The sequence below is a fragment of the Bos taurus genome, chromosome 25 (genome assembly GCF_002263795.3).
Source record: "Bos taurus isolate L1 Dominette 01449 registration number 42190680 breed Hereford chromosome 25, ARS-UCD2.0, whole genome shotgun sequence".
NCBI classification, from domain to species: Eukaryota; Metazoa; Chordata; class Mammalia; order Artiodactyla; family Bovidae; genus Bos; species Bos taurus.
The window spans coordinates 35,010,302-35,030,046 of record NC_037352.1 but is presented as its reverse complement, the minus strand read 5'-3'; the positions used below and the strand labels follow the sequence as shown (position 1 = coordinate 35,030,046).

Sequence of the window (19,745 nt, the reverse complement as noted above, 5' to 3'; positions counted from 1 at the left end):
TTTATGCTTTTCCCCAGAGGTCATTTTCCCCTTTCTATGGTTAAAAAGAAAAATACCCGCTTACACGTTAAACCCACCTCAGTTTGAATAACGTATTTTTAAGGCCAAGGCCTGCCCCTGGATGTGAGTAGCTTGCACAGTGAGTATTCAGCAGGCAAATGAGAAATGTGAGTCATGCAGTACTTGGCATCTCTAAGCTCCTGATGTTTGGTGGCTGACTTCCTACAGAGAGGAGGAATTGCAGAGTGGAAACCCTCTCAGAGCCAGACAGCCAAAGGATCCTTCAGACGAAACGGGCTGACTCTCAGTGTTGATTGGGACGAGTGGTTATTTGAGTTTTTCTCCTCCTCCTGTTTCCTCAGCCTGCGAGGCCTCCATGGGGGCCAGATTCATCCTAGATTTACCACTTTTGTGCAGAGTGAGGCTTATCCTAAAGATGACAACCATTTCTGGTGCCTTTTGCAATGCACAGTAGATGGAAGCCCCGGAGTGCCTGGACCCACAGACACTTGCAGGACGTCTCCCTGCCTGTGCAGAGAGCTCGGGTTTGCTGTCGCTGGTGGCTGCCCGCAGCCGTCAGCAGGAAAAGCCACAGTGCTCCTTGACTTACCTGTCGGGCTCCAAGTTCTGTTTTCTTGGCCAAGATCTTGAAGACGGTTTCCAAGTAGGTGTTTCTTCCTTGGCAGCGGATTTGGGCTCTCAGTCTCGTCAGCCCTGTCCTTGTCTGCAGGGGCACCGAGCTTGGGGTTTGGGCGCGGGGCAGAGCGGCTAATGTGACTGCTCTGTCCTCTGTTGTGAAGATTCGAACAGAGCGGCACCACTGGCCGAATTTCAAACGTAGGACATTCATATAAAGCACACTTTGATCTGACTTCTAGATAGATAATAACTGAACTATGAAACTGGGAGAAAGTGGCCAGATAGTGGTGCAGAATATGCATCAGCAAGGGTTTCAGGAGCAAAGTCTGAAACATCTGGTAAAAAAATCTTGGATGACAAGGAAGAAAGGACTCGACCCTCAGGGGTCCATGGTGCCCTGCTGTGCAGGTACCCCAAGGGCCTGCCACTCCAGAAGTGGAGGCCGCGGTTGGCTCATGTTTTCGGGCCTCCTGCTCTGTGCTTTCAGGCCCTGGTCAGTCTCCTCCACCTGACATTTTCAATTTGGGGGCAGAACCCCAAAGTTCAGACATTTAAGAAGGGGTCATGGATGAGAGAAGTATGGGAGTGGAAAGAGTTATAAAGCAGAACTAATGCTTTTCCACATGGCCCCTGTGGTTATCACTTTTAAAATGATCCAAGGTACTACCGCCCCCCGCCCCCGCAAGTAGTTGTACATCTTGAATGTTTTTAATTTTAAAATAAAAATTGTCTAGAGGTAGTCGTCATTTTTGTATATTTTCTTTCTTTCAAAACACTTTATTTTCACTTTTTATCAAAAATCCTCTAAGGCTTAGTGTTAAAAAGAACCAGCCCCTGCCCACGTCTTCAGTACCCGCAGCCTGGAACAGTGTCTGTGGTCTGAATGCTGGGTTTCCAGCTCTGGGCAGTTTGCTTACTGATGTGGCACCGTGAGACGTGTGTGGGGGTTTAGGCCTTCCCAGAGCCATCTCCCCACCCCTCCCATCACAGTCTTCTTTTTGGCTCAGTCATTGTCCAGGGATTCAGCATTGATAGCTGTGACTACATAAATAAATACTAACTTTCTGTGAGATAGCTAATTTATCCCCGAACCCTCCTCCAGCAACGTAAGTCTCTTAAGACATGGGAACCTATCGTATGGGTAGGGTTTCATCTCTTCTTGTCGTCACCGGCTCCTGGTCCCCGTGTTCTGTTCTGACTGGAGTGGCTGCTGCCTGGTCCAGGTCCCCTGCTGCCCGCTGTGTTCCTTTCCTTATCATCCTGGGGCCTCCCTTTCTGTCTCTTCTGCTCTGTCTCCCGAGTTCCGTGGTTTTGTCTCTCTCGGTTAATCTCTCGCTTGGTTGGGGTGGATCTCCAGCAGCTTCCCGACGAAGGGTGTCTGCCTCTGCGATCCGACAAGGTCTTCATCTCGCCCTGTGTCATCCGAGCTGAGGGTGGAATTCCAGGTTGGAAAGTGCTGCCCTCGGGACTGGAAGGGCCCAGCCTCATACAGGAGCCTGTTGGCGGGCATTCTGACTTCCTGTCCTCTGCCGTCTCTCTGACACCTTTTAGAGTCGGGTCTTCCTCTTTTTTTTTTTTTTTCCTTTTTTCAGGCATCAGGAAAACTTGCTCTTGTCTGGGTCCTGTTTTCCTGCCTATTTCCTGTCCCGTGGATCTCAGTGTTCAGACAGTGGGCCTCCTGTACTCATCTGCTAATTTTTCTCCCCTTTCACTTTCCATGTCTTTGTCTTTGGGGATATATCTTCCTGGAGAATTCTCAGCCTCCCAATCTTTATAAACTTGCATCTGTCACATTTTTTAACTCAGGTGTTTTCTCTTGTTCCTTGAACGTTCCATTCTTTGGACCTGTTCTTATTTCAAAGATTCAGTATCTTATCTCACTGGCTGCATTCATCACCGTTAAAAAGAAAAAGTTTTCTTCTGTTCCCTGAATTGACTTTGCTTCATTTTTACTTTTAAAAATCTTTAAGAAAACACTGAATTTATGTAAACAATTGTATGTAACGCATTTTGGCTACAAAGTGTAATAATGTAATTAACACCTGTGAACTCTCCCGCCACAATTCAGGAACCAGACCTGGCCAGGCCAGTAATTTGCATCCGCCTGCATTACCCTCCCCGCTCCTCGTTTCCCTTCCTCCCTGAAGGACAGGTGGCCACTGTCCTAAGTACTGTATTTATTATGTCATGACCTTAAAATAATGTTTTATCACAAATCTGTGCATGCTTAAAGTGTTAGTCGCTCAGTCGTGTCCGGCTCTTTGTAACCCCATGGACCGTAGCCTGCCAGGCTCCTCGGTCCATGGGATTCTCCAGGCAAGAATACTGGACTGGGTTGCCATTTCCTTCTCCAGGGGATCTTCCCAATTCAGAGATCGAACCCAGGTCTCCTGCATGGCAGACAGATTCTTTACTGCTTGAGCCACCAGGGAAGCCTTGAAGGCTATATTATTTACAACTGCTTGGTTTTGAGCTGTATTAAAAAAAAAAACGGTATTATTCTGCGGGTAGACTTCTGGAACTTGCCTCTGTGACTCGTTCTGTAAGGGAGAGTCATCTGCTGTAGTCAGTGTGGTCTCCCTTGTCTCTGATGTTTAGGCCCAGTGCAGTGACCAGACTCAAGTTTATTTATCCTTTCTCCTTCCTGTGGGTTTGTCTCTGCTCCTTCTCTCTCCCTCTCTCCCCCTCGGTCCCAGTTAGAGATTTCTTCAAATGTCGGGTGACATTTCATCATCTGTCTCTATGTAAGTGCAAGGCATCAGCATGCTGATATGGGAGCTCGTGTGTGTGTGTGTGTGTGTGTGTGTCTCTCTCTCTCTCTCTCTTTCTCGAGGGGCTGGTTTAGGGGGCAGTCGACTGGTAGCCTTCACTGTAAATACTCAGCCCAGGTGTTTTACTCGGGGTGGGGGCGTTTGCTGTTTGCTCTTGGGCTGACAGCTTCTCCTGTAAACGCCCTGGGTTCCCTGCTGGGTGGGATGGCTCAGGCTGAAAGTCTGACGGCCTGTCCCCAGCTTCCTCTGGTCTGTGCAGGCTGCTGTGGCTGGCCCAGTGGCTGGGAAGCTTCTAGGATCTGGTGGACTTTTCCTTTGCTCCCGGCTCCTGAGAGACTAGACCTTGCTGTTCTGGAGGGAGCAGAGAGAGCTCGGGTGTCAAGCTGCCATTTTTAAGCTGGAAGTCACATGCCTTCAGAATGCCCCACTTAACATATGGGGTTAGGCTGTTACGTCTATGACGACCCCAGTTTTCTAGGAAACACGTCAGTTTTCTTTTACAGCCATCTTTCTGGAGCACCTTCCAACCAGGTTGCCCGTGAGTGACACGTGCTTGATGCACTTTGAAGATCACCTTCAGAGCGACTTTGTGAAACACAGTGAACGCTGGGCTCACTAGCCTAGGAGCCTTGGTTGTGACGGGATGGAGGCGGCTATGTGGGCTTTGGGACCGGAGCCTGGGGTTCAGATCCTCCACCACTTCGTGGTTGGATGCCTCCACTCCCTCATCTGAAAGCAGAGTCCTTCCTAACTGGGTTGTTACAAAAAAGAGGGGATATATGTGAAGTGCCTGCTGGCAGCTGCTCTGTAACTGGGAGCTATTATTAACTATGGCATCCTTACTGGACTAAGAAATGGTACCCCCATCTCGCATTCATGTAGCACCTCATTCTCAGTAGTGCTTATTCACACACACACTCAGAAGGACTAAAAACAGACTCAGCTCGGATTGTGCCGATCAACTGCAGGGTGGGCTCCCTCCCTCCCCACCTCTCGCCTGTAATCTTCCCCAGCACATGGACGTCCAACTTCCTGCCTCAGAACTCACTCTTCTCCCCTCTTGCTGGGAGGCGGACTCTGTCCCTTGGAGCCCCCAGCTCAGGCCTTGCCTCCCTGAGCAGCCCTTTCTGCCTTCCCAGCCCCAGCAGCTCTGTCTCCTTGGAAACCCCTCCCTCCTCTGGTGACACTGAGCCCCACTCACCTGGCCAGGGGCCTTGCCTGCCTGGGGCCACCCTGAGGGGTGAGGTCTTCTCCTCCTCCATCCAGGCTGATCATTTCTAGTCAATTGACAGAGAAGACAAGGCTTGGGGAGAGGTAGGGTTTTACCTGCATTTACAGGTGTCACGGTGGGAGAGTCGCCAGTGGTTTTGCAGGAATTTTACCATTTAAGTCATAACATTCAGTCTGGTACTTCCGATGTGTTCTCCCCCTGCCTTAAGAAACAGCTGAGGGGACTTCCCTAGTGGTCCAGTGGCTAAGACTCCATGCTCTCAATGCAGGGGGCCTGGGTTTGATCCTTGGTTGGAGAACTAGACCCGCATGTCACAAGTAAGCATTTGCATGCCGCATTGAAAACTGAAGATCCTGCATGCTGCAGTAACACCTGGTGCAGCCAAATAAATAAATATTAAAAAAAAGAAGAGAAAACCAAACAGCTGAGGTCGGCAGGAAATGTGCAAGGAACCATCCATTTTAAGTCATCAAAGATACATAAGGACCAGAATGTTATGCCTCAGTTGCAGTTTGTTGATTTCCCTGGCCTTGCTTCACCCTCCATCTGCCACCCCAGCCTTCGTGGTTTACCCGAGCCAGTGTTCTCCATCCCCTAATTGAAGGCCCTAAATGTCGGCCTGTCCAGGAGTCTGGTGGGTCTAGAAAGTGAGGGGGACATCACAGAACAGTGACCGGAGCAGACTTCAAGCCGCCTAGATGGAAACCCTTCCGAGGGCGGGGCCTCTCCCAGCCGGACAGATGCAGCCATGCAATCTGCTTCCTGCAGCCCCAGGGCACACTTCCTCCTTGCGGTCAGTGACTTCAAAAGCTGCCCCAAGTTCAACTGTTTCTCCAACTTGGGGGACTTTGGGGGCAGCCAGCCGCACGTTGAGGGAAAGCCTCCTCCTGACCCCTCTTCTCTCGGGCTCCCTCTTCGTCATTAAACTGAAACTGCTTTCTTGCAGTCGGATGAATTGAACCCTGTGACCCTTCCTTGGACCTCGTCCTCTGTGACCTGCCCTGTTCCCTCACTCTGTGCTCCCACGCCTGGCAGCCGACCAGTCCCCAGGGTGTAGAACCTGCCCTCCCCGGTCAGGGTCTTCTCCCGCTACGCCCCCTCCCTCCCTCCCCATCCTTCTTCCCTTGGCTTCTAAAGCCCTGCCCCTGCCCGGCTCAAGTTCCTGTTTCTGTTTGAATGAAGCCCTTCGGATCCCCTCCAGCAGATGGACTCTGTCCTCCTCTGACCCCCAGGGGCGCTCCGGGCCTGCCCTACATTTCTGCCCTCACCGCACCTAGGATGACCTGCCTCTGGGTCCTTGCTTTGTGCCTGGGGTCAGCTTATCAGCAGAGTGGCTGTGCCCGATTGGGGACTCAGCACCTCCCACGGTGCCTCGCAGAGAATAGGCATAGCATTCAATAAATGTCATAGTTTTGAAATATCTGTTGAAATAAAAAGAAACGCTTTTTTTTTTCCTCCAGGAGTCAAAATGCATGGCTTTCATCCACTTTCAACACATAAAAGATGTTTTCAACACAGAAAGGCCTTTCACCGCTCTTACTTAATAGTCGGCTTTTGAAATGATGTGGACTAGAATGAAAGATGAGGACGAGCGCCTCTGAAATCAGCTGTTTTGAATTAAATAAAGCAAAGTAAGGTTGGAGTCAGGTGAAGCGAGAGGATGGGATTCAACCAAGGGAGAGTTAACGTGTGTGTGGGCACCTGGGAACTCTGAGGGCTTGTCTTCCCACCTACCTAGGAGGTGGCGCGGGAGAGGAGGGTGGGCTGTCCCCACGCCTGCCGGACCAGCCTGTTGCCCCTTACCTTGACTTAGATCAGAACCGCTTAGCCCTCCTGTGGCTTCTCAAAATCGCAAGGAGGTTTTTAGGTTTTTTTCTTGTTTCTTTTGGGGTTTTTCAGAGGCAGAGGTGTTTTTTTTTCCCCCTTAGTTATTCCTGGTAACTTTCAGAGTTCAGCTTCCTCAGTAAGGATGCTGAGTCCAGGGAGCGAGGTCATGTGAGCCCGTGCGGAGGCCCTCGCTGCTCCACTGGCTGGGCTGTGCGTCCACGTCACGGGCGCTCAGTTTCCCTGCCTGCTCCACCCGGAGCACCGGAGCTGGGATGCTCTGTGTCCACAGCCAACTTGGTGGAGTCTGCATGTTTAGCTGTGCCTGTGAGAACCGACTGAAGACACTAAATGTGATAGTAGTCCCCTGGCAGTCCAGTGGTTAGGACTCAAGTGCTTTCGCTGCCGGGGTCCGGATTCAGGCCTGCCTGCCGCACGCACGGCGCAGCCAACAAACAAAAACACTTAATTGTGAAGCCACCCTTACTCAGGCCCCACAAGACACGCTGATCTGAATTCTGTCTCAGCGAGGCCAGGCAGCCTCTGACTGACATGGGGGATTGGGGGGGTGGAGGTGATGCCCCTGCCCGAGACAAGCTGTGTCATAAACTTCACCAAGAGATGGGGGGTTCTTGTCTCCATTCTGACTGAGGCCAAGTCAAGGCCTTGGTGTTGGTTGGTCAGCTGATAGAACAGACCCCGGGAGATTCTGGGGCCTCCAGGCTGGCTGACTTGCCGTGGATTGTGTGGCCAGCTCTGACTTTGTCTGCTCCCACATGTTTCCTCCAGTCAGGCTTGTCCCCCGTGGGCGGGTTGGCACTGGGCTCTGGCAGTTCTCACAGGAGCTGAGTGGCCCCCTCAGGGCAGCCCTTTCTGAGGTGCTGTTTGGAGGGTCACCTGGGGCCATCCCAGGGGTGCGGTCCAGTGTGGATCAGCGTTGGCCTCCACCTCAGGTCTGACGTTTTAACTGAGTGCTGAGCGCACAGGACACAGGCAGCTCCACTGGGTATGAGGATTTTCAAAACCCGATACTGTGTTTCAGTTGTTACCAAGGAGGACTGCTCATTACCAGGGAACTGATTTTTTTTTTTTTTAAAGCTGTATCTAGATTCCTCAAGGTTATGACAAAGCTTAAGCAGCTTGTAAGCAGGCAAACGGATGAAAGTCTCTCCCACAGCGTTTGGTTTCTCATCTGCGGGTGCTGGGGGGGTTCCACTATAGGGGCTGGCTTTGGTGGGCTTTACTTTGTTGAGGCCTCAGGTGCTCCCTTCCTGCCCTTTATAAGCTAACACCCCCTCTTGACCCTGAACCTCCCCTCCCTGGACCTTTTCTTCTACAGTGACTTACTGTCACGTGAAGCACTATTTATAAAAGCTGCCCCCTCCCCCCAGGTAAACTGTGGTGCCTTAATGAAGGTACACTTTGGCCCTTAGGACGGGAACAGCTTTTAATCACAAGAACATCCTCCTCCACAGCTCCGGAGGATGAGGACGTGGACGTTGGGGCAGTGGGGGGGAACACCATTCAGCCTGATGCGCGTGGCCTGTTGCATGTGAGGGTTGTGGAGTGGGTGGGAAGAAAAAGAGGATCCTCCTATTTATCCACGGATCGTGAAAACAGGTACACCTGTACCTTTCCTTCGTGGAAGAAGTCCAGTAGCATCAAGCTTTCTGCATTCCAAGTAGGTCAGATGGCTAGTGATTGAAAGTGGACCAGCATCCAGCATGTCTTTAGAAACAGAAAGCCACAGAGGCTGTGTTTTTGTTTATCCCCTTATCATTCAAGTGACCGGGTGGGGGCTGCGTCTGCAGGCTGCTGACCAGGGGTTAAGGGCAGAGCTGCAGGGAAACGAAGTTAAGGCTTCCCTCCTCCCCGCTCCCGCCACCTGAGCCGCGAGGGAGGCAGGCTTATGATTAACTCAGCGCCATCTCAAATGCGATTTCTGGGGGCTGAAAACATTAACTTTTAAAAAATGATTTAAAATTACCAATTGACCATATCCGGGGCCGAACCTGCATGATTCAGCTCCTTTTAAAAATATCTTTTCTCAACAAATTGCTTCCTTAACATTTTAATTTGTTGATCGTAAAGGAAGCTTGCCAAATATTAGCCGTTCTTTTCCATTTCCTACAGCTTCAAGCTTTCCTTATTTGGCATATTTCAGTGGAACTGTAAGGTCACTCCCTATTTTTCTTCCCAAATAACTATATTTATTACTGTCAAGTATTGGCGGGTTTGATCCAGCTGTCATCAGAATGTTTGGAAATACTGTTTTTTGCCAGAATGCTGATTTAATGATCTAATACTGACATGGCTTGTTTTCTCTGCCGACTTGATAACTTGTTCAATAGGCTCCCCTCTTTTTTTTTTTCCCTCCTTTCTTTTTCCTTCTGCCATATGCTTTATGGGGCAGTGTGTGTGTGTGTTTTTTTTTTTTTTTGGCCATGCCTCAAAGCACGCAGGACATTAGTTCCCCAACCAGGGAGTGAAACCATGCCCCTGCAGTGGATGTGCAGAGTCCTAACCACTGGGCCTCCAGGGAATTGACAGTGTCTTGAAGAGAGTCACAGAAGGGTTTTTTTTAAAATTATTCCTTCTCCCCCGCCCCCTCCCATCCCCTCCTCCTCTTTCTTTTTTCGGAGAAGACCTAGATGGTAACAAAACCCTCCTTCAAGAAGCTGGCATAGCTGCTGCCTGGCATCTTGGAGAATACTTAAGAAAAATTTTCCTTGTGAAAACCTTCAAACATATACCACAAAGTAGAAACAACTGTAGCAAACCTCCACCTACCGTCACCGGCTTTACCAGTTAGCAGCTCACGGCCCCATCTAGTTTCATTTATACTCCCGTCTAGTTTCATCTATACCCCCCATTTCTAGAAGTTTGAAAAGACCATCATCATATTTTATCCATAAAGATTTCATTATGTATCTCTAGAAGATAACATGTCCACCTTTTTTTTTTTTCCAAAAAAAAAACCCAAACCCATCATTCCATGACCACACCTAAGAGGGGACATTTCTACCAAGGGGCGCAGAAGTGAGATAGTCCTGGGTGGGGATGGGGCGGGGTGTGTTGCAGGGGAGAGGTGGTCTGGTCCAGGACTCTGTCCTCGCCTGTCCCAGGGCCTGGGGCTGGTTACTGCTCTTCATTGAGCCTCAGTTGGCTTCATCCAGAAAACACAGATGCACTAGTTCTCCTATCTCTGAATGTCTCTTTTCTTTCTTTTTTTAATATGTCATCTATATATTTAAAAAACTTTTTAAATTAAGATATAGTTAATTTGGCTCTGAAGACCTCGAGTCTCTGAATGTTCAAGGCGCTGCCTTGCTTCAGAATCAGTCCCTGGGCCCCGAAGAAGGAGGGGGTGGGCAGGCGCCCCACCGTTTGGGGTTCTGCCTCCTTCCTGCCGGCCGTGGGAGTTTGGATCTCTGACTCCAGCTGCCTCCATCTGGCAGCTAGATGTGCGCCCAGTCATCTCTCTTATCCCAGCAGAGTTCTCCATGGGCCCCAGATTGCCCTTGCTTGCCGCGCTGATTGTCTGAAACTCTGTGTAATAGTCGCTCCTCTGAGTGGAAGCTGCTTCCACATTTGGTGGTTAGCGGTTAAGGGTCAGTTAACAGGTGTCACATTTGCAACCCATCCTCACCCCGATCTTTTGGAACTGAAATGTTGTGGTCATTCAAATTGCACAAGCTGCCTGGCGCTGCCCTAGATGCTGGGGCTATCATTCAGTGCTGGCTGGACCCCCTGGGAGCCCGCATCTGGCGAGGAGAGGACGCGTGCACAGTGCCTCTCCAGGTGTAGGGCTGGTGCTCAGGGCTGGGGGCGGGATGGGCTCAGGTTCTGATTTGGTGGCGATGGTGCTGCTGGGCCTTGAAGCGTGAGTGGGGTTTCTCCATGTCCAGGCCGCTGGGTGCTGGTGGGTAGTCACGTGTCTGACACCTGTAATCCTACCCGTAATCCCAGGGTTAGAATCAGCCGTTAATGCTGTGACTCATTTCCTTTGGCTATTTCTCTATGAATACACAGATTTCTGCCATCTACTCATGCAGTCAGTAACTCAAGAAACGTGTCTTGAGCATCTGGCCACGTGCCAGACATTTTTCTTGGTTCTGAAATGGTGGGGAAAGAGGTCAAAGTGATTCCTGCCCTCAGGGAGCTTACACTCTGGTAGGGTTACATAGTAAATGGCGGCATATAGCAGATGCCATTCATATTCTGTTTAGTTCACTTTACTACCACCAGGCCATCCAAGGATTATTCGCCTGCCCTTCCAGCCTGCTATTGCCCTTCAGTTTGACAGAGAACAGCTGCTTGTGAAATGTGACCCTGACAAGGGCAGCCCTGCCCCCTGTCCCTGCCCCGCCCCGGCTCACAAGGTGCTCAGGGAAGGTTTTCTTCTGGGCGGGCTCAGACCTTCGCCCTTCCCCTTTAATTGCCTGTAAATGGGTGGGGTTTTCCTCCTTTTGAGTAATTATCCCGACTCTCTTTGCATCAAGGAACATATTTAAAATCTAAGTATAATTTGCAACCCAAGTGTGCCCTTAAATCATTTCATTAGCAGGGTTGGTGTGGGCACAAGTGTTGTTTTCTTACAGGGCTTCCCAGGTGGCGCTAGTGGTAAAGAACCCGCCTACCAATGCAAGAGACTCAGGTTCGATCCCAAGGGTTGGCAAGATCCCTCGGAGGACACGGCAGCCCACTCCAGTGTTCTTGCCTGGAGGATCCCATGGACAGAGGAGCCTGGTGGGCTACAGTCATTGGGGTCGCAAAGAGCCGGACACAACTGAAGCGACTTAGCACACACACACATGCACGCATTCACAATGCACATTGTTTGTTTGACATCTTTGTTTTGTAGAATCCCCCAAATTGGACTAGCCCTCCCAGTTAACCACAAAGAAACTGAAACTCATACGGGTTGAGTTCTTGTCCATGGCCTCAACTGTGGGAGAGGGAAGATGAGGCTGGGGCCCCAATTCCTGGGTCTGAGGTCTCAGTCTCCTGCCGGCTCTGGCCTCCTTGGCCTTCCTCCCCACTTCCAGACCCGGCTGTGATCCTTGGGTGGGGAAGGCCAGGTGCACAAAGCCCTGCTTGTTTGGCTACACATGCCTACCAGCAGTTGCTCTTATTATAGAGCAGTTATTCTTATTTGTCAAGAAACTCAGAACAACTGTTTTTATTCTTCACAGTGAATGCTTATGCACATGACCTTTCGAGAACATATTTCTGGATGCTGCAGAGGCACTGATGTTCATGCAGATTAGCTAAGTTAAACTTTTCTTTCAGCTGAAAGTTGCCTCTGTCCCTTTAAGAATTCCACTTTGCAGAGCGCTTCTCCTATTATTAAGTGTTTATTGGGAGCCCCATGTCAATTAGTATATTTTCAGATGACAGAAGGGCCCCTTGGCAGAGCCAAGTGTTAAAGTCTGGTGTCGGTTAAACCGTACCCGCCTCCTGGTGGCAGTGAGGGATGCACAGTGTTGCTGCCCCTGGGCAGGATGGAGTGGAAGGGTGGTCTGCTGGCCCAACAGCAAGCAGCCACGTAGCACAGGTCATGTAGCATGTTCTCCTGGGGGGCAGCCACATTCATTCGCATGTTTGTGTTTAGTGTCTGAACACAGATATTTACGAATGTGGGAGATATATACCTTCACCTATATGTATAATGGCCACAATGGAAAATTCACTCACCCAGTAATTATACGAATCTTAATTGTTTGGTTAGTAAGGGCCAGGAACAGTGCTAGGTATTTGGGATTAGCGCTGAATAAATGACAGCACCTGCCCTCATGGGACTGACATTTTAGTGGTTTCAAGGGAAAGCAGCACTTGTTTTTAAGAGACCTTGGCAAAGCAGACGACCTTGAAACCTACCAAAGGCAGCAATAGTTGGCACGCTTGTTTTACAATCTCCAGACAAAAGAATCATATCAGACTCTTTATTGCAGACGTGAACATTTATTTTAAGGACTCAAATTAAACTAGAGGAGATAAATGAGCCGGCATAGTTGTTTGCTGATCATTCACGGCTGATACAATGAGCAGCTCATTAAATCGTTGGTAACAAATGGAGTCTTGAGAATTTCAACCCTGAGACACTCTGAACAACACAAACTGTAAAATGTTCCATTAAAGGTGATTTTTCCTTTGCCCTCAAAGCATCTCATTGATTTCAAAGTGTATAAAGAAGGCACTCCTGGGGCCTTTGGGGGAAAGTGCCATGTAAGAAAGTTCAAGAAGTTTCATAAAAGTTGTATTTGAACTTTCAGTGTGATTTCCATGGTGATACTTAATATGCTGTGTATCACTACAAGCATTTTCCCTTCTGTTTTCTTCTATAAATTTTCCAAAGTGGAGAAGAATTTTCCAACAATGGATGAAATGAGGCTGCTTCCTTGCACAGCAAGGTGTGCTGGGGTGTGATGGGGCTAGCTCAGGTGTCAGCATCTCAGTCGTTTAGGAGGCTCTCTAGGTGGTCCCTTTTATTTTTATTAAAAAAAATTTTTTTTTGGCTACACCATGTGGCATGTTGGGATCTTAGTTCCCTGACCAGGGTTTGAACCTGAGCCCCCTGCATTGGAAGGGCAGAGTGTTAACCACCAGACCATGAGGGAAGTCCCGGATGCTCAGCTTTCATAGCAGGCTATTTAAGTCTGGCCTCCAAGTCTCGTGTCTCACAGCCGGAGCCTCACAGAAGCCTTTCTTGTCCTGGGGTGCCAGCAACCTCTGGGGTGAAGTCACACCCAGCATGTCAAGTGTGTGGCCATGGCAGGCCTGAGGTTCTGTCGCAGGGCAGAAAGGGGGAATGTGGTGAGGACAGGCACGTGGGACACTAGGGAATTCTCTGTGCCTCCTCCCCTGACACCTGGCCTGGGGGGCCCTCCTCACAGGCCCCCCCCAACACTTCACCTGCTGGGTCGTTTCCTTTGGTCCTTCATTCCTGGGTGTCTCCAGAAGCTCAGACTGCAGATAATTTGCTCTCGCTTTAAGTCAGCTTCTTTGTAGAATCACTCACTCATAACTTTATCTGTTACCTCGATGTCCGAGTGTCAGAAGTCCAGTCCTTCCTGACTTGGTCCCTGGGTGGCCCACCCTCCCTTCAGTTGGCTGGGACAGGTCTCATCCGTTCCCATTCCCCTCTGCAGAGCTGGCCCCAGAGCCCTGGCCTCGCTGTGGCCCAGAACCTCTTCTAGCCGGCACAGGGTCTTGAACTTGCCCCCAACTCCGTTCCCAGGGGTTCTGGCAGTTGCAGACAGTGTCAGGGTGCCGGGAGGCCCTGCCCCCACTTCAGTCCCTCTTGCGCTGGGGGTGTTCAAGCTGCCTGCCCTCCTGGAATTGATAGAGAAAGGCCCCTGTGCACACACGGGTGCTTGAGGATGCTGGGCTGATCTGAAAGGGCGCTGGGGAGGAGGGAAGCATTCGTGAGAGCTGGAGAGCAAAGGGCCCTGAGTGTCAGGCACAGGCATTGAGGCCTGACCCGCCAGGGGGTGGTTCACCTACAGGGACTCCCCTGCAGATAGCCTCCCCAGCTTTGAGGGCGGATGGCCTGTGGTGGTGACAGAGGTCAGAAGAGCAAGAGGAACCCCACCCAGGATGTGGTGACTGTTGTCTGGAGGTAGGGAGGGAGCACACTGGAATGAACCCACATGTGCACTTGGGCATGACCAGGAGGCAAGTCAAATTCTGTGTCAGAAACCCAGAGGCCAGGAGGTGTGTGGGGGAGGACAGACATCCTGAGTAGAGAGAAACGCTCAAGAGGCAGGGTGGGTCTGTCCGGTCCCTGCCCGATTCCCAGTGCCTGGGACACAGTAGGTGCTTAATAAGCCTGTGGACCAAACACACAAGGTTGATCAAAGTCAGAGCTGGCTGCAGGTCCTCCCACGCCTGGCAGCATGTGTAAGTGGATGAGTTTCCCAAGGGGTAGAATTTAAGCAGAGAGAGGCTGAGGACTGAGTTCGGGGGAAGGAGTTTGCAGTTAAGGGTGCAGTGGAGGCCAGAGGGTGTAAGGTCAGCTAAGGTCTGGGGGCTCCCAGTAGATGGTGGATACATGAGCACAGGGTGGTTAGTGACCTCACCGTGGAAAAGGCAGATGGGTGAGTGGCCCAGAGAGGTACAGGAGGGCTTGTAGGGCTGCGCTTTGCTCAAGTTTCTGGCTTTCTCCTGCCACTGCTGCGAAATGCAGCTATTGCTGCCGAGACCCGCTCTGCTCTGCTCCCCACAAGAACATCATTTCCCACTTTTCTTTAGGTCTGCATGGTCTGCAGTGCACTGTCCACCCACTGTGTGCACCCACCAGCCTCACCAGCCCCCCTACCACCTACCTCCTGGGACCACCACCACGTGGAAAGCCAGGCCCTTGTCCCACTTGGCATGGGCTGCCCTCCTGAGACAGCCATGCTGACCGGAGTCCTTGTCCCCTGCCCTCCTTTGCCCTGTGAACCACCTGAGCACAGGTGTCCTCGTCCCCTGGAGCCCTCATGAGGTCACGTTGGCCAGAGCAGCTGCAGCCGCCTTGTCCCGATGTTTTACAGCCGAGAAAGTGTTGTCCGCCCACCTCCTGGCCCAGAGTGAGGTGTCCCAGGGAGCAGGGAGGAAGTCAGAGCTCCTTCTTCACCACCTTTCATAAAACCCTTGTCTGGAAATTAATGGATGAGAGAATCTAGGGAGCCTTGGCCCATGACACCTTGAGGAAACCTCGAGAATATGAACTTGAAACATCACAGCTGTCTCATTAAGAATGTGGGATGGCAAATTCCTTAACCTTAAGTGGCCGAGCTGGTTTAACAAGATGTTTCTCTTTGTGGTGAAATTTTCACTTTTCCCCTTTTAAAGTTATTCAGATAAAGCTGTGAGGGTGGTATAGAGTTTTGATTTTTTTAAGTTGATAATGAGTAATTTTAGGATAGATGCTTATGAACTCTGTAAATAATCATTTAAAAAACCCTTGCCTAGTGCCATGCTCATATCTCCTTTATAAATATTTGTGTAGCTGGACTCATCTGTCTGCCATGGAGGGGCTGAGCGGGTCTGTAGGGTGTGAAAGTGGCTTAGAGTGGGTGGACACCCATATTGTGTCTCTGACGTTTTCTGCTCAGAAAGAGAAGGTTAATTTTAGTCTGTGATCCTAGCACCCAAGGTGGGGGAGATTGTGGAGTTAACCCTCCTGCATACTCATCAGCAGAATATAAGCCTCAGCTCTGCTCAGTTTGGTCCCGGCCTTCTCTGATGGTCCAGTGGTTGCTGCTGCTGCTAAGTTGCTTCAGTCGTGTCCGACTCTGTGTGACCCCATAGACGGCAGCCCACCAGGCTCCCCCGTCCCTGGGATTCTCCAGGCAAGAACACTGGAGTGGGTTGCCATTTCCTTCTCCAATGCATGAAAGTGAAAAGTGAAAGTGAAGTTGCTCAGTTGTGTCCGACTCTTAGCGACCCCATGGCCTGCAGCCCACCAGGCTCCTCTGTCCATGGGATTTTCCAGGCAAGAGTACTGGAGTGGGGTGCCATAAGACTCCGCAATTCCAAGGAAGGGATCAGCAAGTTTGATCCATGATCGGGAAACTAAGATTCCACTATGCTGCTCGGCTTGGTCACATCATGAGGACTTAAGAGGGGGGTGGCTTCAGTTACATGATGGCTTTTAAGACTAAAAGCCTTTTTTTTTTAAACACCCATCAGAGTGACAAGATTTTAAGTCTGAATCCATGGAGGGTTCATAGCATGATCTCTGTGTCCTGTTGGTGGGTGTGTGAGCCAGAACAACCACTTCGGAGAGGGATTTTGAAGGAGCCCGGTAGAGGGGAGCAGCTTCCCTCCAAGAGGAAATGTGCCCTTAGAGATGCTCGAGGGTGTGTATTCTGGGAGACGTGCATAAGAACAGGGGTGAACACCTGGGGAGGACGTAGAGGTCATTGGAGGAGAGTAGTATCGTCCAGGGAGTTCTAGAAGGCAGGCCGCACGTGCAGATGGACCTCACAGACACAGCAGAGAGCAGGAGGGGACAGCTGAGGGGCTTGATAGCATGATCCTATTTTTATATGGCATTAAGTACGCAAAGCCGTATTTTATGTTGTTCGTGGCACCATGAAAAGCTAGTGAATATGGAAAGATTTTGAGGGGAAATATAAATGCCAAATTCTGGAGATGTGATTTTTTTTTTTTTGGTGGTGGGGAGGAGGAAAATGGTATTGAAGTGGGTTTAATGGGTTTAACCAACTATAATATCCTTTTATTAATAACAAATATGGCAGAATGTTAGAATTTGATGACGCTGGGTATAGGTACATAAGAATTTGTGCTTTCCTGGATGATTGAAATATATCATTATTAAAAAATAATGTATACTAGCTATCTGAACGTATATGAACAGGCTTTAGTAATTATTGTACTTATAGCCTAAAGTTTTCAAGATCAGGGTGTTTTATGTGGGGCCCTTTTAGCTTTTTCATGCTCTTTGCTGCTGCTGCTGCTAAGTCGCTTCAGTTGTGTCCAGCTCTGTGCGACCCCATAGATGGCAGCCCACCAGGCTCCCCCGTCCCTGGTATTCTCCAGGCAAGAACACTGGAGTGGGTTGCCATTTCCTTCTCCAATGCATGAAAGTGAAAAGTGAAAGTGAAGTCGTTCAGTCGTGTCCGACCCTCAGCGACTTCATGGACTGCAGCCTACCAGGCTCCTCTGTCCATGGGATTTTCCAGGCAAGAGGAATTCTAAGATTATAGTGACTTTAATTGTGTTTATTGAAGTTTTGTGGTCTCTTATATTAAATATTGGGAAATAGGTGAAACTTTAGGTCTCTGTACATTTTAATAGAGTTTTAAGGTGTATTTTCTTTCTTTTCTAAGATGTATTTTCTCCTTTGGAGTATGCCTCTTTTTATTTTTAAATTAGGAGATTTATCCTTTTTATTTTATTTATTTGTTTGTATCAGATCTTAGTTGTGGTACACAGGCTTAGTTCCCCAGCCAGGGATCTCCTGTGTTGAAAGCGGATTCTTAACCACTGGACCACCAGGGAAGTCCCTATGCCTTTTTTTTTTTTTAATGGTATGTTTTGTTTTATTATTCATTTTTAAAAGTATGATGTATTTATTTGGCTGTTCTGAATCTTAGTTGCAGTTTGTGGAATCTAGTTCCCTGACCAGGGATTGAACCTGGGCCCCATGTAATAGGAGTGTGGAGTCTTAGCCACTGGACCACCAGGGAAGTCCCTGGATTATGCCTTTTGATAGAAAAATAGGTCCTTGCCTCTGTTTCAGTACAGTAACAGTGAATTTTCTAGAAAAACAAGGACAGGGGAATGGAACAGAAAAGACCTGTGATGTCCACACCCCCTTATGTATAGCCCCTAGGATACTCAGGATCCTTGACAAAGTACATACCTACTATTATCCTGGCCATGGATCTGAGATGGTTTCATATTGTCTCTGCGACTAGAGATGCTTCTCAGAATGAGATTCTGGCTTAATTGAATTAGACTCCTTGCAGTCAGGATGGGAGTGAGATGGTGCATTCCTGTCGTGCCAGTTGCGGGGTATGCTATTAAAGCCGGCCGTTGATGGAATAATATCCTTTACTCACTAGCCATCTCTCTCAGGAAATAGGAGCTTAATATGCCCCATTCAGTTAATCCCGACAACATCCTTAGAAAGGTGAGTAGAAGGCAGGTAGAGTGGTACCGGTGGCCTCCCCAGCCCCAGCCCGGGGTGTGGTGGGCCCTTCCCTTCTCCCTCCCTGGCGCCTGCCGCCCACCCACCGCGCAAGCGGGCAGGCGGGAGCGCGGCTCCAGGGGCGCCAGCTCCCGGGCCTCCTCGGTGGTCACAGGCTAGCTGGTGGGGCCAGTGGCGGGCTGAGCCCACGGCACCCGCCTCCTCAGATGGTGATCCTAGTGACCCTCTCTACGTGGCCACCATGGTCATCACTGCCTGCACGCCTCGCTCCGCCGAGGGCCGGAGGAGGACATCGCTGGAGGGGCCAGTACGTCTTTGGACTCCACAGCTTTCTGCCCAGGGTGCAGTGGCAGCGAGGCAGGCACCAGCTGTAGCGGCGGCCCTGCTCAGCTATTGGCTGGCACCACAGTGGGCCCCTCCCCCAAGCAAGAGACCGTTAGTGAGCAACTGTCCACCAGCGACCGTTAGTGGCCCCGCTCAGCCATTGGTTGGTGTCTCCGTGGGCCCCGCCCCCTGCCGTCTCGTATATAAAAGCCCCTGAATTCAGACTGTGGGGGAGATGGTTTTTTGACATGATAGTCTGCCATGTTGTCTGCTAGCTTTCAAGTCGTTATTCCTTGTTCCAACAACTCATTTCCTGATTTATTGACCTGTGGCGCCGTGAGCAGAGCGAGCTTGGGCTTGGTAACGTTATTATCTCCTTTTTACTCAAAAAGTGACTGAAGTGTCCCTGGGCGCCCTCAGCCTTCTCTCAGAGCTGTGGTCAGGGTCAAGGTTAAATAACTCAGGGAGGAGGAAGGAAGGAAGCACTCAGGACACATAGACTCGGAGACCAGCCCTTGTTAGCCCAGCCCTGTTGGGAAGTCTCAGGATCACGATCTCTTTGGATCCTGAGGACAGTCCTTCCGGGCTGTCCACGAATTTTCCTGGCTTCTCCTTGGGATGTGCAGTTTCTGGCCCGAGTCCCCAGGCTGGTCAGCGACAGACTTGGCTGGGTTTTGCCAGACTCTGGGTTCCCGCCTGGTCACCACCAGGCCCTGTGTCCAGCCTCGGGGGAGAGGGTAGAGGGGCAGGGAGGGGATCCATTAGATTACTTCAACAGGCTTGAAGCAAAGTTGGCAGGTTCCCTTCTGGCAGTGGCGTCATGAGGTTAAGACCGTTGAACACAGATTCACCTGAAGGAAGTAACTTGGGATCGTGGAGCACAGGGTTAAGGGCGTCCCCCCTCCCACTTCTTCACCCTGAGCAGGGCTGACGACCCCCGAGAGTCAAGAAGGGATGCATGGCATTTGTTGATAAGACTTTATTCCGCTGCTCAAACCACGTGCGGGTGCGAGACCATCATAATCTCGAAAGATTCTGGTTAGAAATCGTAGGAGGCAGGAAGAGGAGGCTAGGTTGACAGGACCCTCTGGTCTTTGTTGCTGTGTCTCGTGTCCTAACCAGGCCTTGAAGCCCCGCTGCTTTACAGGTGGGGAAGGGGCGGTTGTTATTCAGCCCTGGAGCTGGGGTCCACACCCAGACCTCTTTGATCCTCTCAGGGAAGATACCTGGAAGCTGATTTGTTGTTGTTGTTTTAGAAAATGTTGCTACTCATTCATGAGACATGAGGATG

At 50.3% G+C, this 19,745-nt stretch overlaps 1 protein-coding gene across 10 annotated transcripts in view; it reads left to right on the top strand.

Moving 5' to 3' along the window:
• Positions 1 to 19,745, top strand: part of CUX1 (cut like homeobox 1) — a 349,421-nt gene that overhangs the window by 22,555 nt on the left and 307,121 nt on the right. The window contains exon 1 of one of the 10 annotated variants that reach the window (XM_059881599.1): positions 18,455 to 18,814. The exons of the other annotated variants lie outside the window; for them this stretch is intronic. Coding sequence (XP_059737582.1) covers positions 18,716 to 18,814 — 99 coding nt within the window. The 5' untranslated portion in view covers positions 18,455 to 18,715. Of the gene's footprint in view, positions 1 to 18,454; positions 18,815 to 19,745 lie in introns of those variants that run through there. 10 annotated transcript variants of the gene reach the window in all.